At 47.6% G+C, this 23,258-nt stretch overlaps 1 protein-coding gene and 3 non-coding genes across 4 annotated transcripts; all 4 read right to left on the reverse strand.

Annotated features, from left to right (window-relative positions):
- Window positions 1-1,754: 1,754 nt before the first annotated feature.
- CTC1 (CST telomere replication complex component 1) lies at window positions 1,755-23,258 on the reverse strand. The gene is made up of 23 exons (XM_055406598.2): window positions 23,181-23,258; window positions 19,513-19,676; window positions 16,311-16,548; window positions 15,952-16,160; window positions 13,802-13,946; window positions 11,679-11,969; window positions 11,449-11,577; window positions 10,706-10,938; window positions 10,409-10,586; window positions 10,113-10,313; window positions 9,473-9,599; window positions 8,743-8,857; window positions 8,278-8,605; window positions 8,110-8,199; window positions 7,681-7,874; window positions 6,770-6,831; window positions 6,500-6,674; window positions 6,111-6,188; window positions 5,241-5,385; window positions 5,084-5,148; window positions 4,679-4,844; window positions 4,457-4,583; window positions 1,755-4,302 (listed from the first exon to the last, which is right to left on the reverse strand). The coding sequence occupies exons 1-23, from the start codon at window positions 23,211-23,213 to the stop codon at window positions 4,163-4,165; spliced, it is 3,633 nt and encodes a 1,210-aa protein (XP_055262573.2). The 5' UTR covers window positions 23,214-23,258; the 3' UTR covers window positions 1,755-4,162.
- On the reverse strand, window positions 2,107-2,180 carry TRNAT-AGU (transfer RNA threonine (anticodon AGU)). The gene has a single exon. It is a non-coding gene; the product is annotated as a tRNA-Thr (tRNA).
- On the reverse strand, window positions 2,468-2,549 carry TRNAS-AGA (transfer RNA serine (anticodon AGA)). Its single transcript has one exon. It is a non-coding gene; the product is annotated as a tRNA-Ser (tRNA).
- On the reverse strand, window positions 3,055-3,128 carry TRNAI-AAU (transfer RNA isoleucine (anticodon AAU)). The gene has a single exon. It is a non-coding gene; the product is annotated as a tRNA-Ile (tRNA).

Genomic DNA, 23,258 nt, shown 5'->3' on the forward strand with positions numbered 1-23,258 from the left:
TGCTTTACAGCCCAGTCTTATGGTTTGTGGGGCCAGCCCCTTCTTAAAGCCCTACTCACAGATACTTCAGTGGAAGGCGGGGAGGTGGGGGGTGGCGGGGGGTGGGGGTTGCTGACGACTTCAGTGAAGGGTTCAGCTTTTTGTTTTTTCTTTCTCAGGCGTCCCTGGCCGGACAGTGGGGTAGGGCAGCAGAGAACACCCCATCCTTTCCTATCAGCCTCCCAGGCCTTCCAGATGGGTGAGGAGTGCTGCAAGGCATCACCCTCCCTCTGGCCTTTTCCATTTCCTGTCTCCCCAGTCCTGGGCACCAGCCTTCCCCAAGTCTCTAGTCATCTCTTTCTTATCTACTGTCAGGCACTTAATCTAATCGGCACAGAGGCCAAAACCTAAAGCCCTTATAGAACACGATGAAGGCCTCCTTTTCTAGAAAAATCGATACAGTATCTATGGACCTCACTTTTAGAATCCAAGAACTAAGGTGTAAACAACTGATGTCATTTCAACTTTGGTGCAAATATTTTACATTTTAACAGGAGTCAAAATTTTATAGGGAAACACTGAGTTCTAAGGTATAACTTTGGGCCCTCACCTCATGGGTGGTTTGAAAGAGAAAAGGTGGGAAAGAGTGAAAAGATATTCTTGGTGAATTTGAAAAGACAACATCCTGACCTTCTCCCTTTTCCTCGGACTCCACTTCCCATCAGTTACTGAGTCCTAGTGTGTTTTTTATACTAAACATGTCTCAAATGCATCCTCTCCTCTCCATCTCTCCTGTAGCTGTATTGGTGCAAGTCTTTGACACTTCTATAACCGAACCCTGTCCTCCTGGAAGTCTCCTGACCCCCATACTATCTGATCCCTTGTGTTATTCTTCTATGTAGCATTTACCTAGCATATCACATCATGTACGTTTGAAAACATTACTGTTGTGTTTTTCTGTTGTATTCCCAGGACATTGAACAAAGGTGTTACATAACAAAGGTGTTTAATAGAACACAGGCAAAGTTCCATATGGTCTTTTTAAGAGTCTAAGACTCAATCTCCTCCAGAAAGCCTCCCCTGATCAATCTCCACAATCAGGCCCGATGAGGTGCTACCTCTTTTCTCCACCTTATCACAGTGCCCAGTCCCTGCCCTTGGGGCACTGTGCTGTGACTTCGACCTCCTTCCTATGAGAAAAGAGGTCTGCCTTATTCATCTGGTTATGCACAGAGTGCAGTTCAGTGCCTGGCCCAAATCTAGTCCTGGTGGTGCTGCTCCACTCACTTGACCTGTCATCTCGATATAGCAAGTCCTTCAAGCCAAATTTGTGCTCAGTCATCTGGCAGTGGTTCCCAGGCCAAGGATGGTGTCTAGACCTTTCTGCCTAACTTCCAAGAAGGTTCGGATCCTGTCAACTGTGCACTGATCCTACTTCTTGCCTCCTTCTCCGCAGCATTTACTTCTCCTCTCACAAACTTGGCTTCAGTGCTCCGGAAATGTGGGCTCCTCTTCCACTCCAGGCTACCTGGAGACCCCACCAGATATGTTCTCTTCTACTTCCACTGTGTCCACTGGATCCCAGCCCTTTCACGTCCTCTTGCGGGAACTAGAGGGATACTAGCCCTTATCTCCTAATTCCTAACCCTGACTGCCAGCTTATGAAGATCATTATATTTGAAGGGCCTGACACAGGACGTGCGCATAGAAGATGCACCTCTCAATTTTTAAAATTAACTATATATATATATACACACACATATAATTCTGAGGCCTCAAAGCCGAAAGAACTTTAACGAAGAACCAAGCAAAACAAACCGACTCAGGTTCTAGGTATGTCCCGGGGTAGAGAAAGATATCAAGGCTGTGGGAAGGCTGCCAGGGCTGGTTCACAAGCACCAGCGCAGTAAAGGAAGGTGCACGCAGTAAAGGAAGGTGCACGCCTGCATTGGGTTCCCGCCCTGGTCACTGCGGAAGGTTTTGGAGCAGTCTAACAGAGTGGGGAGCTTCTCTCAAATGGCGATAAGGGTGCTCAAAGCGCAGAAATAGCAATCTTGGAACTTCTGATATAAAATCAGTTGATTAATTCATTAGGATAAGAAAACAAACTCAATTTTGTTCCCAGAAAGGCACCGCTGGGATTCGAACCCAGGATCTCCTGTTTACTAGACAGGCGCTTTAACCAACTAAGCCACGGCGCCAAAGACACGTGAGAGTTCTCTGAAGATGTATACACAAGTTTACCACCGGGATCCTGGTCACAATTTACTCCTCTAAATTAAATTTTGATAAATCATTGTTTGATATCAAACATTCATTCAAGAGCTGTTCCCGATAGTGAAAGAAGCAGCAAATTAAAGACCTCAACCTTAGCAAGAAGCACGTGGTTGGAGTGTGTCTGTGGCGCCAACCGGATCAATCAATCCCGGTAGAGGCCTAGGACAGAAGGCAGGTAATTGTAGAGCGCGTCCGAGAAGAAAAATGGATACGTAGTCGGCAGGATTCGAACCTGCGCGGGGAGACCCCAATGGATTTCTAGTCCATCGCCTTAACCACTCGGCCACGACTACACACACACCATACTTCTACTCACTGTCAGCCTTTCTTAGTCCCCAAATTCCGTACACACTTTATCCCTCTTAAAATTTCGTGTTTCTCGGGCTAGGAGACTGCTTAGCAAGAACACCGAAAAACAGAATTGTGATTGACTTCACATTGGTGGCCCCGCCCGATCTTTCCGGGATGCTCCCTCATTCTCTAGCCCGCCTCCAACAGTGCGCTCTCAGGGAAGAGCAGACGCGGAAGCTACCCTGAGCCCGGCGGAGCGCTCTTCCAAGCCCTGGACTGAACGGGCAATTTGGGTTTTGAAAAGCAGTGGGTTCGTCGTCGTTCGTGATTGGGAAGGTAACTAGCTCCAGGTACAAACTCCCGGGTAACAGCAGGTATTGGAAGGAGTAAATGTAGTCCACCGAATCAGTGGACTTCAAACTCCGGGAGACTGTGACAACATGAAAGCCTGGCCTGTTGCAGTTCATAGGGTCGCAGTCGGACACGAGTGGGCAAAAGTAGCCTTTCTGGCCCGTACGGGGATCGAACCCGCGACCTTGGCGTTATTAGCACCACGCTCTAACCAACTGAGCTAACCGGCCAGCTACTCGCATTTTTCTTTGAATCATCACATGTATCACTGAAGTACGGCAAACCCACTTTTAAATACTCTAAATTTTTGCTATGTAGCAGGCTCCGGAGACCTCCTGAACACGAACTAAAAGATTCCTAATGCTCACGAGGGACCGTGCTCTGCAAAGCGCTTGGAGGCGTGGCTAGGCTCTGCCTCTCTATGTAGCAAGCAACTCCCAGGCAAGAAATGGCTGAACATCAAATGCATGAGCATCTCCAAATAACTACTCCTGCAAACCCTAATTCTAAAGGTTCTTCCTGCCGGTCTCGAGGTGTTAATCAAGAATCTGCCTTAGGTCTGGCCCAAAGGAAACCCACAATACTGACCCCCTGTCGGAGTTCCCACATCATGGGGTTCCTCATAAGCCCCGCCCAACACTCGGTGCTTACCTCTCTCCATAACCACCTTGTACTCAGCAACAACTCTAGGCCTGTACTTCTTCGGGCCCAGCTTTGCTAACCGAGGCCATCAGGGAAATGTTGTCTAACCTGCACCCTTCTCCCTAATTGACTCCCTGCACAGCCTGACTTCACTGGACCAGAAGAAGTTCTTCTCCAAACCAGTTTTGGCACTGAAGGCAAACAAGGCCAAAATGATGGTAAACGATGGGTGGGTTGCCAGGTCATGAGGCCTGAGACCCACCTGAGTGAAAGTGAGAAACATCCCAAGAGCTTTATTGTAGACCAAGGGACCTGTCAGGAGCAAACCCATAACGGGCAAGTCCCTGCCACAAAGACAGAACCCAGGTGCTCAGGGCCACCTGTGAGTACAGGTGCCTTGACGCCTACTAGAGAGGAAACGCAACAGCACTATGATTTCCCTGTTTCCACAATTTCCTCAAGGCAGGTTTGCATTAGAATATAGAGCAATAACAGCAGGGTAGCATTTTGTGAATCCAGGGATCTGGGGTCCTGGTTCAGTTTCAGAGAAGGTAAGGGCCATGAGCAGGGAAAGAAAGGAGTTGAAGCCAAGCCTCAAGATCTCCAGCCACTGCAGTTTCGGTTAGCAGGAGGAATCTAAGGGCCCCAGGGCACTGGGGTGCTCAGGCTCCTGGATAGAGAGGCATGACAGTCGGATCTTGGGGTTCACACGAGTCAGGAAAGGGGATTCCCCACACTGGAATCGCTGCAGCCGAGGAGCTTCTGAGATGGGAAGAGAGAAAAACACAGGTCCTGTGCATGTGGTTTTCAGTCCCTACCCTCCATTCTCCTCCCAGCTTCAGAAATTCCATGTCAATCCCCCCTCCCTCTTCCTCTTGGGACCCATCAATCTACAGCCCTGCCCTCTGACCCTCACCTAATGGGATGATCTTGGAGGGTTTTCTCTCCAGCTCAAAAGAAAGCACCATAGGGCGGAGGACAGAGAAACTGGTACAGAGGGTCCAGAGGAAGAGGGTCAAGGGCTCATCCACCTCAGGTGAGGACTAGAAAGGGAAAGAGGTTTCATGAGGACTCAAGCTTCCAACCAAGCTCCCAGGAAAATGGCTATCTAAGCCCCCACCTCCCAGCCACATCTCACCTCAAGTTGGGCTCCAGGCCCTGTAAATTGCAAGGCCACTTTCCCCGGCCCTCGGACAAACTCGAGGACAGAGGTCCACTCACTTGGACACAGCCCTAGAACTGCTGCCACTTGATGATTTCTACAGGTCACCACAGCTTCTGCAGTCCCATCCTCCACCAGGAGCCTGGGAGTGGGGGAGCAGAGGCAGTTAGGAAATAGAAACTATGACAGCAAAACCCAGGGGGCCAGTCACCCAGACCCAACAGGACTCTCTCTCCACCTTGTTAGCTTACTATAACCCCATCCGTTCATTCTAAAATATTTATTAAGCAATTCCCACCATTCAGGAACTGTGCTAACATCAGGACAGCAGACAGTCATGGAAATGGTGCAGTGGGTGCCCACTCTGTGCTCTGCTCTCACCTGATGCTGGCCTGGCTTACAGACGTCTGAGTGGGGCAAGTGGGGCTCTGACGAGGACACCTTCCCTGGGATGAAGAAAGTGGTTGGCAAAATCCCCTCACCTCCATCACAGCCCTCTAGGCACCCTGCACCCAGCTCAGCCTGTCCCTGCTCCTACCTGTGGGCAGATGCTGGTACAGTGAGCACACACCCAGAGGAGATGAAGGCTGAAGACAGAAACGACATGGCAAGAAGCAGTGGCCCGAAATGGGGCCTTGTCACCTTGCAGAAGTTCGGTCAGGTAGATGTGGGGCAGGGGGGCACTAAAGAGAGAAGGGGGGTTCAAGAAACAGCCAACAGAGTTCTAAAAGCAGAGTTGGTCTGGAAGAACTCAGCAGGCCTGAGGACAGGGACAGTGGTGGCTTCTGTGCTCTCCTGGAAGCCCCAGGGCCTCTCCTTTCTTTCTTATTTTTTAAATTCTCTAAATATGAAAACACATTTACAGGAGACATGGCAAATACAGAGCAAAGGTACATACAGGTCCACTATATACTACAATTTTTTTAAGTAGATAAATTTTTTTTGTTGGAGTTTCAATATCAAAATCTCAAAAATTAACAGAATGAACAGAAAAGTAGAAGGACATAGTAGATTTGAAATGCTCTATGAACCAATTCAACATAATTAAGATTTATACAATTTTCACACAATAGCAGGATATAACATCCCCAGAGCCCTCATTTATTTTGATTCTTGATCTCTGTTTGTCATCGATTATTTCTCAGGCTTGAAAAACCAAGATATTAGCCAAGAAACATATTTGTATTTTGGATTGAAAACCCTTTAAAATCCAAGAACACTAAGTCTTCCTGGGTAGAATGATACGTATGGACATTTTTCATTTGAAGCAGAGTAAATCCTACTGACTACACACATTTCAGTAGGAGGGGAGAAGCCTGGAGTTATGGGAAAAATTCCAGAGACTGGAACAGGTATGGGGTTCAGATGTGAGGCTGTGAGGTTTGGAGATGGGCTTTGGGCCACTGACCTGACCGTGGTATCTGGGGGGAAATGCAGGACCTGCACACAGGTCGACGACCGGAAGCAACAGTAAACATTGTGGGACCTGCAGGTGCAGGAGGGAGAGAGAGGAGGAGGAGAAAGAAGTCAAGTCTGAGGTAAGAGCTGGGACCGTGTCATAGGCCGAGCCACTCCCCCGGAGGGACGTGCCCTGACCCTGGCACTATCAGCACAGAGGGCAGAGGAAGGGAAGGGCTGGTCTGAAACATATCGCAGGGGCAAAGGGCATACATGGCAGAGAAACACAGCAGACCTAACAGCAAAAAGAAGCTGTCATCACCACACAGGTAGGGGCAAGCATTCAAGAGAAGCACATCAGGAGGGACGGGAGGCCAGGCCATTGACACAGGTCTTCACCTGGAAACCCTTTTCTCCAGCTGGTGAAAGTAGACTCGGGCTCCGGGAAGAAGTCCCAGTGGGGGCGGCAAGTGTGGGTCTTCAATATACACATCCAAGTGAGGGGGGAATTTGTAGTCGGCAGTCTCCAGAGCTACGGTGAGCTTCACACACCGTCTCACAGCCCCAGAGCTCCCTACAGTAGGAATGGGGAGAGGTTAGTGGTCCCTCCCAGGACTACTAGGTTCCACCACTCTATTTCTTACCCTTTACCCAAACAGGTGTTATTACCAGGCTTCATCCAGAGATGTGACACAATCTCAGCTGAAAAAGACACCAACGAATCTGCAAAACTGGAGGGTTAGAGAAATAGAGTGAGAATGGAGTCAGATCCCAGAAGAGAAAGGAGTTACAATAGCTGCTGGAACTTTACCTATGAGGTCCTGGAAAGCCTTGAAGTGTCTCAAACCAAATACTAAAAGTAACAGGGCTTATGGGAAAAACAGGGTTGTAGAGAATCACTACATACACACAAACCCAAAACCCAATCCAGTTTTGTACCCAGAGGCCTCACCAAAAAATACCCCAGCAAAGGTGAATCTCTACTTGCATTTAATCCTAGACTCTCAGTCAGCCCATCATTCTCAGCTTTATACACTGGGGCCCATGCACCCTCCTTCAAATTATAGGTCCTTGAAAACTTGCACTTCTAGGGAAGTTTTGCACATATAATCCAACATGGTGTTTGTTTGTTGACACAGGGGCAAGTATCTCTGCAGCGTCTTCAACTGCACTGCAGCTGCCCCCAGAAAAGCTTACATGGGGAAAGTAAAGCTGTTCCTGAAGCTATAAGCCAGTCAATTCTTGCACTAAAGGAAGGTCCTTCTCTAAAGATTTTCAGCTTTTGTCCTTGCTTTTTTTGTTTGTTTCTTATATTTCCTTTTACTGCTAAGCTTTGTTCTCAATTGTGAGAAAGCCTGCTCGTGATAGTCAGTGACATGCTGAGCCGGGGGGCGGGGAGGGGGCAGTGGTGATGATCAGGTATGAAACACAGCTTCTGTCTTACACCACCATCCCTCCTCTAGGAGCTAAATCACATTTATGAAACACACACTGTAGCAGGGGACAGACAATTCATCCGACACAGCCACAGCAGAGGAAGGGAGCAGCCAAGCGAGCTGGAGAAGCTGGTGGACATTTACTTGCCACTGAGCAGGTCAGTCAGTGAGGATTCAGGCAGTGTCGGGCGGACACCCAGCACCTCCGGGATGTCCTGGGAGCTTGCAGGTTCCACAGTCCATTCATCCTGGACAGTGAGGCAGGATGCACAGCCAGCCAGCTCCAGAGGATGCTGTGACATGCAGGATGAACCACCCTCCTCGAACAACATCAGTGTCTGCCAGGAAATGGGGACATGACCATCTCCGAGCGTGTTCTGGTCTGGAGAGAGATTCCTTACAAACTATGACTCACTTCTGTTTCCTCTCTGGAGCCTGACAAAGGAAGTGGTCTAGACACAGGCAGGCCTTCTATTTGATCTACATCCACCTTTCTTCCAGGAGACCTAGAACTTCCTTTCCAGACCCCAAGCCAAAATACCCTTCCTCAGAAAGGTGAAGTGGGGCACTCACGGGAGGGCCAGAAGCCACGAGCCGGTACACGTGCCCTGGGTGCAAGAACTCAAACCAGCGGACTGAGGAGCCGAGGAACAGAAGGAGGACCTGACGGGAAGAGCCGGGTCCCTCAGACGAGAGCTGGGGCTCAGGAGGTCAGGTCAGAGGTCCCAGACCCCAGTTTACCTTCTGATCTGAGTTTTCGTCTTCCTTGAGTTCAGGTGGGCCCCATCCAGTTCCCTCCTTCCTCTGGGTGCCCCCAACCCAGCTCCCTAATACATGGAAACTGAGGATGGGCTGGAGCACCTCTGAACTGGCACTCGGGGGCACAGAGAAGTTCCTTTTCATCAGTGCCTCCTTGTGGGACAGCAAGAACAGCCGGCTTTGTTCTATGTGGGGACCCTCTGGAGGGGAAAGCTCTGTCCCAGCAGGTGTGGAGGAGGTGGCTGAGGGAAGGACGGGTCTGGGCACAGACAAGATCAGGGCATCGGCCAGAAGAAACTGGACATAGACTCTGTTGGGAAAGACAAGGAAGAGGTCTCTTAGTGATGCAGGCACTGTGCCCCAGTGTTCCATCCCCTGCATGGAGACTTCCCCTTCCACTTCCCTGGTGGTGGGACCCAGAGGACAGCCACCACCCTAAGGACCTACCTGGCCTGCTTCTTCTGGATGAAGTCTGTGGTGCTCAGCTCCTTCCAGGAAGGGAAGGTGCTTCTGACATTCCTTTCTATGACCAACTGGAATCTCTCTGCCCGCACCAGGCAACCTGAGAGGAAGACAGTTTTCTATTTTGGTAAGAAGGGAAGACTGTGGGCTGGACAGAGCAGCCCACCCCACAGGTCTCATGCTCAATCCAGGCAGGAGCTGTGTGCCTAACACAACGTGAAGGCCCAGGCCTGACCCCCACCTTGGAGGAGTGGTACCTCCAAGGGAGAAACTGTTCCATCAGCACAGCCAGTCTCACCCCTGGCCCCCTAGGTTGAGAGGCCTGATTTTTCCTCATAAATCCTTAAAACACCTGTTCTGAGGTTTGAGAAGCTTTCCTCTCCAGGGTTTCCCTTACTACAAGCCTCAATAACTCCAAGACCATTCCTCTTCCAAACTAGGGATGTGAGAAATGGAAGCTGTCATCCTGGTGTGTCTGTGAGGAGTTACAGAGGGAGAAATGAATGTTGGGAATTGTGATTCTGGCTAGGAACCCCTGGCTCCTTTATACCACCTGCCCGTACCAGCTTCCTAAACCACTCCCCAGACTTGTTGATCAACATAAGCCAGTTGAGCATCTCTACTGAATCCTAGCAGACGCTCTCTCCCACACTCCCCAGTTCAGAGACCCTCTTTCCCACTCCCATCATCTTCTCTCCACCACTGAGCTCCAAACCTATGAGCCTGGGGTCAGTGAGGGGCTGCAAGGGCTTGGCCAGGAGTAGGCAGGACAGGGAACCGCTCTGGTCCCGAAGTTGCAGACACCCTTTACGAGATGAAGGCACCAGGACCCCAAGTAGTACCTGCAAGGACATGAAGGCCCAGGCATCAAGTTTCACTAAACAAATACACAAAGCATGTGCCATGTGCCAGGCATAGAGTTAACTGTCAGAGCTAGAAAATGAACCACAAAGACATGATCTCAGAGCTTAAAGAATTTATCCTGAAGTGGGGTAGAAAGATTGGGGAAAATGCACCTGCATTCACACATTTAGCAGCCGGAGGGAAAGTTTACAGATTGAGGTTAGAGCCAGGAGACCATGGAGGACAAGACACAACAGGGGGTTTGGGTTTGACTTTATACACTCTGGGAGAAACAAGAGGAGGATTTAAATTAAGAGTTTCGTAAACCATGTTACATTTTACTCCACCCATTTCTAGTCATTGCAGGGGAGTGGATTAGAGGGATCCAGGAAGAGATGGAGCGGTCTAGTAAGAAGGCTAGTGCCATCAAAATGACAAGAAAGGACTATGGCAGGGGTAGTGAAAATGGAAAACAGAGGAAGTCCCCGGACCCCCGCTGGAGCCACACTCACCGGGGCAGGGTGGAACGCAGAAGGCAGTAGACACTGCCAGGACCAGGCCAGGCGCTGATTGAGTTGCCAACTGGGCAAGTGAGAAGCTTCTGGGAGGGGCAGAAGGGTCTTAGGGTCAAAGGAGGCCCAGGCCCTGCGCTTCGCTTCCTCTTTCAGGACGGCCAAAGTAGGGAAAAAGCAGGGGGTCTGCAGCTGGGTGTACTGTCCGAGAGACAAGACATCAGGTTATGTGTCCCCTGTGCCCGGGTGTCCCCCAGGGTGCTAGATCTGCCACCCATACCCCAACATCCTCAGACCTTCTGGAGTGGACAGTGATGTGGCTCTTCAAGGATCTCGCTGTGTGTGTTCCGACCAGGGCAGCCAGGTGGAATGAGAACCTCCAAGATCGGGGACAGGATCTGCAGTCCCAGGCTGGGGTCCCCAGGTGACGAATACTTCAGGAACTGGTGGTATCTCAGCACGTGAGGACACAGCCTTGGCCACGCAGAGAAGCAGAGTCACTTCCCCCAGAGACTCTTCCAGAATATAGCTTCCCTGAGACGAAGTGGCCCACCCCTCACCACCACCCCAGCCCCAATCTGCGTCCTCCTCACTTGCAGGCCAGATCCTCCAGGGCCTTGGTGGCCCACAGGTAGATGGGGAGTCTTAACTGATGCTCCCATACCAGCTGCTCATACAGGGAGGCCTGGGGGACTTGGTGGGAAAACTGAGTCTCAGGCACCTGATGAGAGAAGCCCCGAAGCAGAACGGCGCCACGAAGGCAGGGGGCTAATATGGGTCTTCTCGTACCCCCGCCCACTGACTGCAGGAGGTGAACATCCTGGAGCTGCGGAGGCAGAAGAGGTGAAAAAGCAAATCAATGGTCCCAGACAGAGGCAAATGCAGTTTGCCACTGCCTGGGTCATAGGAAACACACAATTTCTCCTTTACAGGTTACTTCCCTCCAGCTCTGTCTTGCTTTCCATCATGACCCACTCCCCTGTGGTAAATAAGCCTTCACCTCCCAGGAGCCTCCTGTAGGCCAGAGGGCTCAGTGGGCTGTCTGAGCTTGTCCTGGCCCCACACCTGTGCTTCAGCTCCAGCATCTCCTCCTCCAGTGAGAAGGTCCTTCTAGAAAGGAGATGCTCTGGACCCACCTGCTCCTCCCAGGGCCCCAATCTCCACTCTTGATCTGAGCTCTCGTCCATATCATTATTAACAAAAGCACCTCGCACTCCAACACATTTAATTATTTTTATAATTTTGTTGTAGGGGTATCGACCTGCTCCAAAAAAGAGACCAACCCATAAAGGTAAGAGAGTCTCTCTTTGTCACCAGCCCTGACCCCCTCACCTACCTCCAGACGGACTCCTGGTCGTACCAACCGCCTGAGGCCACGAAACTGCTGGTAGGCGAGGCAGAGCTCCAGTTCCCTGTCCAGCTCATAGAGGCCTGCAGGCTGATTCAGCGTGTCAGTGACCATTCCCTGCAAAGAAGCCGAAGGGCCAGGTGGTCCCCAGGCCCTTCCTCTCTGGAGACCCCACAATTCCTGCCCCCCAGGCTCAGGAACCTCTCCCTTGCACGCACCGTGTAGGATAAGAGTATGGAGTCCCGGGCGTGACAGTCTGGACCTGGACCCTCCTTGTCCTGGGGGCTGCTGGGCCGGGGCAGTGTTTGGGGGTCGGCCTCCAAAGGGACTCCGGCCAGATCCAGTTCCAGCTCTCGCACACATTCTGGTTTCAGCGGCAACAGCTGGGAGGAGGGGCTGGTCATCCACACCCGGTAACGGTGACCAGGGAGCTTGGACACTCGCAGTTCTGTCAGCACATAGGCTCTACCAGGACAGAGGGCTCGGTGCCACACCAGCTGGGCAGGGACCTGGCTTGTGCAGAAGCAGGTGACACGGTACGTGAGAGGCTTCCCATGTCCTGTCCCTCTGCAGGAGCTCCTTCCCATCACCATGTCACCTCAAGGATTGGCTCCTCGAGAGCCTTTCCTTACCTCTTTTTTTTCTTTTCCTTACTTCTTTATCTTTCCTGTTTGCCAATTAAATCTTAAGCCTCAGAACTCTCAGGATCTCTCCCCTCTCATAGGAGATGGCAAACGTTTCCTAATCACTCCCTCAAGGAACACACCATCTGTACAGCTTCCTCCAAAATATATAAATATTTCGTGCAGACAATTCTGCCCTTGCATTTCCCCTATCCCACCCCGCCATACAGACCAGCCATGCAAACAACTTTCACTTATTTAATCAATATGAACACAGTATGAGTGTATCCAGTATGGGGACAGATGTTAAGGGAAATAACATAGACTGTTCTCTCTTTTCTAACATATATCAAACCACTGGGAAACACAGACATAAAACCTAAGTAATAACATGGAGCCATATATGATCAAGTAGCAAAAACAACACATATTTGTAAGGTTTCAGAGAAAGAAAAGAGGTCAGAATGGGCTGGGATGATCAAGAAGGCCAAGTGACAGAAGCTGAACTTCCCAGGGTCCTGAAGGCCATCTCTGGTTTGCTCAAGTGGAGAGGAGAGAGGAAGGTGTTTCAAGCAAGAAAAAACAATACAGAAATGTTCAGAACTCAGAATGAGCAAGGCAAGGAAAACACTGGCCAGGATGGAGGAAGAATGTTCTTGGGGGTGGCGGGAGACAAAATGGAAGAGACAAGATGAAGAAAAAAATCCAGAAATAACATGCTGAAGACTTTTAATCAATCGGAAAGGGAGAATCATCCAAGTAGGAAGATAAATAAACCCCAGAAGGTATCATATGGAATGCATAAGGGGCCAACAAGGGGTTATTGAAGAAATTTAAGCAAAAGGGAAAAAGTTACGTAGAGAAGACCATTAATAAATATAACCATTTTTTAGGGCATGTTCCTCCCAGAGCACAACTGCCATTCTCAGGGCCTTCGAAACACAACTGATGACTCAGGATACCTGAACTTCACAGTCGCAGGTGCTCAGCTTCCAGACCCTCATTTCTACTTGAAAACACCAACCAGACCTCAACGTCACCACTCATAGCTAAGGTCTCACGGGAGTCTATCGCTTATGCAAAACCAGTAGTTTACGATGGTTTGACTGAACACAGGAATTTACATATACACAGTACTATGCATAAAACAGGTAACTAATGAGAACCTACTGTACAGCTCAGGGAACTCTACTCAATGCTCTGTGGTGACCTAAATGAGAAGGAAATCCAAAAAAGAGGTGACCTATGTATACATAGAGCTGATTCACACTGATGTACAGTAGAGACTATCACAATATTGTAAAACTCTACTCAATAAAAATTAATTTTAAAAAATAAAATCATATCAGTTGATGTAAAAAGACTCAACAGTAAGTACCAAGTTTTTTTTTTAAAGAATATGTCATTCCATGTTTTAATGGTGTTCAGATAAATACTTTTCTTGGTCATTCTACTGGGGGAAAACAGGTGATTCGGGCAGTTTTTCAAAATGGGACACACGATACAGAAGCTGTCTCCTTGAATGAGCTACAGAGCAGGGAAGTCTTCTCCCCATCTTCTATAGTAGGGAAGGTACCACCTGGACTCTTCCCTCAACTGCACTGTTCTAGAAACAAGTCTCTTTCCCACATGGTTTCTCCTGTGATGCTATCTTTCCTGTTAGGAGCCTGTACAGCCCTCTAGCACCTCCACACTCCTGAATTGACCCTAAACCTCACCTGCACGATGACAGACACCTGGCTGCCAGCTGGGGAGGATCCACCAAGAAACAGGACAAAGTAAGCTTTCTTCCGACTTTTCACCAGAGCACTGAATCGAATTAGATTCCCAGCAAGGTTTGGCTGCATGTTTCTGTGCTTACTTCTAAAAAGGTAGAGAGTAGAGCAGTCATTTTTTAATCTCTCCCTCTCTTTTTTTTTCCTTACTAATGCCTTCCTTTCCACTATAATCTCAGTTCACTTCAGTTCAGTCGCTTAGTCGTGTCCAACTCTTTGTGACCCCATGGACTGCAGCATGCCAGGCCTCCCTGTCCATCACCAACTCCCAGAGTTTACTCAAACTCACGTCCACTGAGTCGGTGATGCCATCCAACCGTCTCATCCTCTGTCGTCCCCTTCTCCTCCTGCCCTCAATCTTTCCCAGCATCAGCGTCTTTTCAAATGAGTCAGCTCTTCACATCAGGTGGCCAAAGTACTGGAGTTTCAGCTTGAACATCAGTCCTTCCAATGAATATTCAGGATTGATTTCCTTTAGGATTGACTGGTTGGATTGCCTTGCGGTCCAAGGGACTCTCATCAAGAGTCTTCTCCAGTACTACAGTTCAAAAGCATCAATTCTTCCGTGCTCAGCTTTCTTTATAGTCCAACTCTCACATCCATACATGACCACTGGAAAAACCATAGCCTTGACTAGACGGAACTCTGCTGACAAAGTAATTTATCTGCTTTTTAATATGCTGTCTAGGTTGGTCATAGCTTTTCTTCCAAGGAGTAAGCGTCTTTTTATTCCATGGCTGCAGTCACCATCTGCAGTGATTTTGGAGCCCCCCCAAAATAAAGTCTGCCACTGTTCCACTGTTTCTCCATCTATTTGCCATGAAGTGATGGGACTGGATGCCATGATCTTTGTTTTCTGAATGTTGAGCTTTAAGCCAACTTTTTCACTCTCCTCTTTCACTTTCACCAAGAGGCCCTTTAGTTCTTCTTCACTTTCTGCCATAAGAGTGGTGTTATCTGCATATCTAAGGTTATTGATATTTCTCCTGGCAATCTTGATTCCAGCTTGGGCTTCCTCCAGCCCAGTGTTTCTCATGATGTACTCTGTATATAAGTTAAATAAGCAGGGTGACAATATACAGCCTTGACGTACTCCTTTTCCTATTTAGAACCAGTCTGTTCTAACTGTTGCTTCCTGACCTGCATATAGGTTTCTCAAGAGGCAGGTCAGGTGGTCTGGTATTCCCATCTCTTTCAGAATTTTTCAGTTTATTGAGATTCACACAGTCAAAGGCTTTGGCATAGTCAATAAAGCAGAAATAGATGTTTTTCTGGAACTCTCTTGCTTTTTCCATGATCCAGCGGATGTTGGCAATTTGATCTCTGGTTCCTCTGCCTTTTCTAAAACCAGGGTGAATATCTGGAAGTTCACGGTTGATGTATTGTTCAAGACTTGTTTGGAGAATTTTGAGCATTACTTTACTAGCGTGTGAAATGAGTGCAATTGTGCAGTAATTTGAGCATTCTTTGGCATTGCCTTTCTTTGGGACTGGAATGAAAACTGACCTTTTCCAGTCCTGTGGACACTGCTGAGTTTTCCAAATTTGCTGACATACTGAGTGTAGCACTTTCACAGCATCATCTTTGAGGATTTGAAATAGCTCAACTGGAATTTCATCACTTCCACTAGCTTTGTTCATAGTGATGTTTCCTAAGGTCTACTTGACTTCACATTCCAGGATGTCTGGCTCTAGGTGAGTGATCACACCATAATGGATTATCTGGGTTGTGAAGACCTTTTTTGTACAGTTCTTCTGTGTATTCTTAATATCTTTTGCTTCTGTTAGGTCCATACCATTTCTGTCCTTTATTGAATCCATCTTTGCATGAAATGTTCCCTTGGTATCTCTAATTTTCTTGAAGAGAAATAGGGATGTTAAATTTCCATAGCCCAAAGCCATTATTCTAAAAGACTCCTTCAAACTCTACCTGCCCTTAGATAAGGCGCGCTTCCCTTGAAGAATCCTGCATCGTTTCCCTGATTTGGAACATTCCATCTATATTACTTTCTATGCCTTTCTCTCCCTCCTTCCACTGATCCACTGTCCTCCCAGTTTTACAATGCTCCCTCCTCCCTTGGATAGAAGAATTACCTGTGCCTGAGCAGGCGGGAAGCCATCTCTGGGTAGACAACAGGGATGGGGGAGAGAGGGCCAGGACTGATGGTCAAAGGAAATACTGGCACGGGGGTACCCCAGAGCTCCACGTGCCCCTCTCCTGGGGACTTCATCGGAGGAGGGAGGTAACTCCAGCTGGGAAACAGAAAGAGATGGCCCAACCAAGAAAGGTCCAGATCTATGAGCTAGAAAAGACCAAAGGCAAAGATTAATCAGGATCCTGACACCCAATCCATCCTGCTCCATCTTTGTTCCCTCAGAGACTCAATTGTCTTGCTCCCTAGATGCCATTCTTATTAGGATCTGAGGCATTTGACCACTCCCTTCCTACTCACCTCACAGTCCAGGGCACCAGTGTTGTCTCTTATATAGAGGCTTCCATTCCTGCACTCTTGTTCCAAGTTCCCTGATAGGTCTGTTAGTGTCCCTAAAAGTAACAGTCGTTCCCGGGGCAGGGGGACCCCACGTGGTCCAGCCTCTTGGGCCCAAGCCTGGTACATAGTACTGTTCCAAGACAAGTGGCTGCAGCATGAGAGACGCTGGTGGGTCCTGAGGTCCTTTACTGAGACAAAGCTGCAGAGTGAAGAGAAAAGAGGTTCTGAATAGTTACATCCAAGCCTAGGAATTATCTTCACCCTCCACAAATTCCCCAAGATCCTGAGGAAACATCAACGGGGAACGTAGACTAAGACAGTTTGTTTGATTGATTAAAGAGAAAAAAATTGGGAGTGAGGGCCTAAGAAAATGAGGAGGAGGTCTCGGTCCAAAGACTGGGTGGTACCTAGGGAAGGCAAGAAGAAAGTCTGCTGAATGAGATCCTGAACAAGATAGTGCCACAGAGAGAATCCAGAGAAATGGAGTGGGAATGTGAGAGTGGCCTGAGGGGATGAGCATGTGGGAAGAATGCTTAAGACAACACAAACTGCTCCCCTGACAGCATCTCAGCTCTCAGCTTCCACGGAGAACTCCAGTGGAGACACTAAGACATCTGCCTAATGGCTCAACCTCATTGGCCCCAATCAGGCTCCTTTCCTAATCAAGAATATCACAGCACTGGAGACTGGCTGGGAGGTTGAGGCTGAGGGGGAAGTTGGTATCATGAGTTCCCACCAGCTTTCAAGCGGAGAAGGCAATGGCAAGCCACTCCAGTACTATTGCCTAGAAAATCCCATGGATGGAGGAGCCTGGTAGGCTGCAGTCCGTGGGGTCGCTAAGGGTCGGACACGACTGAGCGACTTCACTTTCACTTTTCACTTTCACACATTGGAGAAGGAAATGGCAACCCACTCCAGTGTTCTTGCCTGGAGAATCCCAGGGAGGGGGGAGCCTGGTGGGCTTCCGTCTGTGGGGTCACACAGAGTCGGGCACGACTGAAGTGACTTAGCAGCAGCAGCAGCAGCTTTCAAGAGATGTTTGAAACCAGCCATTCTCAGGCAAAGTGCTGCAATACTGCTGAGTCAGTATCCATTGTGAGGTATCTCACAGAGAATGTAATACAATTTATCAAAGTAGTGACAGTCACACTTTTGTAATACCATTATTCCACTCACTTACATTCCGATGGTTTTTTTTCCCCAGTGGAAGAGAAATAGGATAAGGTTACAAAACGTAACAATTTATTCTCCTTGTTGAGCTCAGAAACATGATCTCCACGTGAGTGCTAAAGATTAGAAATGCTATTTTAGATGGCCCACTCCCCTTCTGCATTGGCCTCATTCTTTCCCAGTGACTTCAGAGCAAATAAAAGGCAAACCAGGCACTAATATGCGGTGTGCCCCTTCTATGCACATATTATATTGGGTCCATTCATGCTCAATATTGCATTGAATCTTCACCAAAAACCCCTGGAAACACCACCAATGAAGAAATGTAGACATTCATATACACAGTAGTGTAGGTGGCAAAGCCAGGCATGTCTCACTCAGAAGTATTTCTATCTTTCCTTACTTCTGTAAAACCCTAAGAAAAAGCAGCTAGAGAGAACTGTTCCTTCACCCAAAGCACCTGCAGGACAGAAAACAGTAAGGACAGGGTCACTCTTCATAGATTCTTCAGGGTCCTGTTCTCCAACTTTCAAGGCCTGCCATGGGACCTGACATACAACACGCACTCAATGAAGGGAAATGGAAAAATGAAAATTTCTCCTGTCAAATAATAAATTATTTTACCTGTCAAATAATTTTTACTTAATCCTCATCCACCATCTTCTACATATTGTGCTATCTACTCTATATTTATCTTGAAGAATAACAAGAAACTTAAAAAGGTTTCAAGTTTCCTAAAAATTGCTGATTTACCACTTTTCAATGATTCTTTTTGATTTTCAATTATTGGGAAACAAGTTAAACAAACCTAAACAGATTTCGTGGGGTCGCAAAGAGTCGGATATGACTGAGCGACTGAACTGAACTGAAACAGATTTCTACCTTTTTTAAAAAAGAAAAAACAGTGATATGTATATTCACTTGACAGAATATCATACAGCAGTTAAAAATATGTCCTAGAGCTATAAATGTGAATATATCTCAGAAGGTTAAGCACAAAAAGCAAACTGCAAAGGATACATAAGGTACTGGACCATTTACACAAAGTCTGAAGTCATGTAAAACCACTATATATTACTTAGGAATAGATGCATGTATAGAAAAAAATATGATATTCATAAGAATTCTCCCATATTCCAGACAGTGGTTACTTTTATGAAGAGATAAACAGGTTTCTTTTTGGAGGACTTCTCAGAGCCTTTAACATGTTAATGAGCCTCATGACTCTCCTAGAGAAGATTTTCACATCCAGTGTCTCTCAAGCATGTTTGGCATGGAACCCTTTTCCTGTGGTACTTTATTAACATTGCCTAGAACAGTTTAGGAAATGGTGCGTGCTTGCAAAGTCGATTTGGTCGTGTCTGACTCTTTGGGACCCTATGAACTGTAGCCCACCAGGCTCCTCTGTCTGCCCAGGCAAGAATACTAGAGTGGGTTGCCATGCCCTCCTCCAGGGGATCTTCCCAACCCAGGGATCAAATCCACATCTCCTGCAGCTCCTGCAGTGCAGGTGGATTCTTTACTGCAGAGCCACCAGGGAAGCCCTTAGGAAATGGCAGTGTAAAGTTTTTAAAAATAAAATAAAAGTAACCCAGCTTCAGACCTCAAACTCGGGTCTCCCAAAACACAATGATCTGCACTTGCTGAAATCATGGTCTATATCTTAGTTTCCTAGCACAAACAAATGAAATAATATCAGACTCTCTCTCCACTTTGAGGGTTTTTTCCCCATATTTTCTTTTAATTTTTTTTCCCCATATTTTCTATCTTCTCACCCCTTCCCCTTGTCTCTAAACACGACTTGAGCCAAATTAAGGAGATCAACAGTTAAAGGAAAGCAGCTTGATGGAGAAGGAGAAGGATTGGCAAAAGGAGGTTTTGTTTACACCACCTTTTTCTCACCTCAGCAAGTTTCCCCTCACTCATCCCAAAAGATAAGTCCTTCATTTTCAATCCCAAATTTAACTTTACTGTGAACCCCATCTCTTCTTACCTGTAGCTGAGGGGGAGTGTTAAACCCTGGCTCGTTGCCTGGGACAACCAGGTAGTCGTCACACAGTCAATGACCAACTGAGTCAACTGGACATCAGGCTCCTTGCCAGGTGGACACAGGGTCTCTTGGATGAAAGCCTGGGCGACCTCAAGCCAGGCTTGCTCCTGAGGAAAGTAAAGCTAGTTAAAACACCTTCCTGACTATCCTGCCCACCAAGGAAATTTGGGAAAGAATAAAGGAATAGATTACAAAAAAAAAAAAAGTGAAGAGGGAATGTAAATGAATACGTAAAGGAGTTTAGAGTTTGAAGAAACCTTAGAAGTCTTAGTTCAGACAGACAATCAGCTTAGACAACTGGCCATCCAGCTTTGGTCTTGCCTCTTTAACAAAAACGTACCAATCCTTAAAGCACTCAATTAGAATAAATATTCCTTGTGAAGTCTTCCGTGAGCATCTCTGGCAGAATCCTGCTCCCTCCTTGGGGCTCCCACAGTACCTTGCACATGTCTCTATTAAAAGCAGTGATCAGCAGTGGCAGCCCATCTTATATGGGGTGTGATTCTAGTTTTTTTTTTCCCCTCTGGCTATGCTGAATGGCTTGTAAGATACCAGTTTCCCAACCAGGGATTGAATCCAGACCCTGTGCAGTGAAAGCACTGAATCCTAGCCACTGGACCACTAGAAAATTCCCAGGGGTCTGATTCTAAAGCCAGCAAGTGGAACAAGACTGGTCAAAAGTCACCCTCAGAATCTGCTTGCCAAACAGGGGACACAGCTTCAATCCCTGGTCTGGGAAGATTCCACATGCCTCAGGGCAACTAAGCCTTCCAGCTGCAACTACAGAAGCCCTTGCACCTCGAGCCTGAGCTCCACAAGAGAAGCCACTGCAATGAGAAGCCCATGCATCACAATGCATAGCACCCACTCGACACAACTAAAAAGAAAGCCCTGGTGCAGCAAGGAAGACCCAGAGCAGCCAAAAACAAATAAATGAATAAATTTAAAAAACTAAAAGGTTTTGTTGCTGTTAACTTTAAAAAAATAAAGTCATCTTCAAAAAAAAATCCTTTAAATTGCTCATATAGTACATAGTACTGTATAGTAACATGTATATGAAAATGTGCTTCATAGATGTTACATAAAAAAACATAGTATAATTTTTAATCATTCCCCCCTTTTTTTCCCTAATTCTTTAATTAATCCCCCCTCATTTTTTAGTGAAGTGTATGCATCGGAGGTCCTATAAATGGATTATATATAAGATACAATTCCCCTGGAATTGTTTCCTGTTCTAGTAATCTAGTAGATCTTAACCTTGTAGCTAAGACGTGGGTTTCCTAAAAAGGACAGGAACCATCTTTGTGTATGTGCCAGATTTTGTTGCCTCTGTATATAGATAACTCTAGGGGAGGGGACCAGTCTGGCATACTCTCAGTGCTAAGCAGGTTTATTTAAAAATTCCGACAGAGTTCAACAACACTTAGGGGTAGGACCTTTATCCTTCTTGAGCCCCAGCGATAATCTTAAACCATTACAGCTTTATCCCTGTTCCTCCAATGTTCTTCTATGGTCAGTCCTCCACATTCAGTTAACCTTTGTGTGCCGTGTGTTCAGTTGTGTCGGACTCTTTGTGATGCCACGGACTGTAGCTCACCAGGCTCCTCTGTCCATGGGATTTCCCAGCAAGAATACTGGAGTAGGTTGTCACTTCCTAATCCAGGGGATCTTCCTGACCCAGGGGTCGAACCTGTGTCTCCTGTATAGGCAGGCAGATTCTTTACTATTGCGCCAACTGGGAGGTCCCCAGTTAGCCTTTAGCAGCTTGAAAAAACAGCATTCAAATTCTAGATGACTTCAGGGTCCTTGTGAACAGTGACTTCACCTTCACCCCACCTCAGTCACTCTTGTTCATGGTCAGGGTTCTCAAAACTGGACCAGGCCATCACTGAGAACTGCCCACCAACATAATAACAGCCCAGACTCCCACACTTTTTGTCTTCTTCTCTTGGTCTTCTCTTTTAGCTCCCATTTCTGAGGACCTGTCCATTGGCACATAGAATACTACTGTTTCTCAAAGTGGTACTGCTGCCTCAGAATCACCAAAGTTTTGCTTAAAATGCAGTTGATTTTTAGGTGGTTCCATCTATTGAATCAGAATCCAGGAGTGGGTGGGGTGGGGTGGGGAGGTTGGCAACAGTGTATATTGAATTTGGGTCCCCTATAGGGAAAATAAGAAGTGAAAGAGGACATCCATATTTCAAGGTAGAACTATTGGGTTGAGGATATTTTCAAAGCTACTGAATATCGGTAAGAGGGGTGGATTTTGTGGAAAGTTCAGTGTTGGTATGTAGGCTGGCCAGGTGGAGAATCTGGTAGGCAGATGGATATAACTGGGCTCAGGAGAGAGATCTCAGTTAAAGTAAAGATTCAGGAGAACCAGGACTCGTCACTGGCTATTAAAGCCATCCAGTCAGTGAAAGTCGAGAAAGTATTAACCTGGGAAGTTTACTTAATTTAGATTCTATCTCCTCAATATCTTTTTAATGTCTTCCCTGGTGGCTCAGACGGTAAAGCGTCTGTCTGCAACGCAGGAGACCCCGGTTTGATCCCTGGGTTGGGAAGATCCCCTGAAGAAGGAAATGGCAGCCCACTACAGTTTATTATTGCCTGGAAAATCTCATGGACGGCGGAGCCTGGTAGGCTACTGTTCATGGGGTCGCAAAGAGTCGGACACGACTGAGCGACTTCACTTTCACGTTTGGAACCTCAACATTGCTGCGTGGTCAGGGGTCACCACCACCTCTTACTATATAAACCACAGCCTTTTAACTGATACTCGTTAGTCCACACTCTACGCTCCTACCTAAGGAAACAAAAATGAAACTCAACCGATCACTCCTTCGCTTAAAACGCTTCAATAACTCCCAGTTATCCTCAGGTTGAAGTCACTGCCTACCAATACTTACAAGACTGTCAGCTCTGACCCTTCCACCACCACCCAATTGAACTTTTTGAATTTTTCAAAGACATTGCTCTATTTCTAGCCTTTGAACAGGTTTTTCCTTGCGCCTTGAAACCACTTTTAGCTCCTTTTTGTTTTTAAACCAGAGGTTAAAGCATCTGCCTCCAATGCGGGAGACCCGGGTTCGATCCCTGGTCGGGAAGATCCCCTGGCGAAGGAAACGGTAACCCACTCCAGTATTCTTGCCTGGAGAATCCCATGGACGGAGAAGCCTGGTAGGCTACAGTCCATGGGGTCGCAAAGAGTCGGACACGACTGAGCGACGGAACGGAACGGAACTCTTACACGCACTTCGGGTCTCAGAAGCTTTTCCGGATTATCGGTTACCCATTTTCTCTATAGTTACGTCAGGGATCTCCCCCAGGAGCTCACAGGCCCACAGGTAGTCTGATCCTGGCTTCCCATTGGGCTTAAAACCTAAACAGTGACAGAGACGTGTTTAATGCTCACAGACGGCGCCGCAAGCATGATGGAATAAATACGCAGAACCAGTGAAAGGGGCGGGACAAACAGCCTCACAGTCCCCCCTCCCCCGGGAGAGGCCAGCGACGTCAGGGAGGCAAAGAGGCAAGGAGGAGGTTACAGGGGGAAAAAGGAAAGCCTGGAACAACAAAAAAGGAGACGAGGGACACAAAACAGCACTCACAGAGCCAGGAGCCCCAGGCCGACAGGCCGCCATGACGCGCCCGAGACTCCCCGCCTGAGAAGCCCGCGGAGACTTGAA

The sequence above is a fragment of the Moschus berezovskii genome, chromosome 20 (assembly GCF_049115385.1).
Source record: "Moschus berezovskii isolate FMDL1 chromosome 20, NW_MosBer_1.0, whole genome shotgun sequence".
In the NCBI taxonomy this organism is placed as follows: Eukaryota; Metazoa; Chordata; class Mammalia; order Artiodactyla; family Moschidae; genus Moschus; species Moschus berezovskii.

Coding starts and splice junctions, on each gene's coding strand:
- CTC1 (XM_055406598.2), bottom strand. CDS start 23,213: ATGGCGGCCTGTCGGCCTGGGGCTCCTGGCTCT. Junction 11,578..11,678: donor CCATACTCTTATCCTACACG/GTGCGTGCAAGG, acceptor GCTTCTTTGCAG/GGAATGGTCACTGACACGCT. Junction 10,314..10,408: donor ATCACTGTCCACTCCAGAAG/GTCTGAGGATGT, acceptor TCTCTCGGACAG/TACACCCAGCTGCAGACCCC.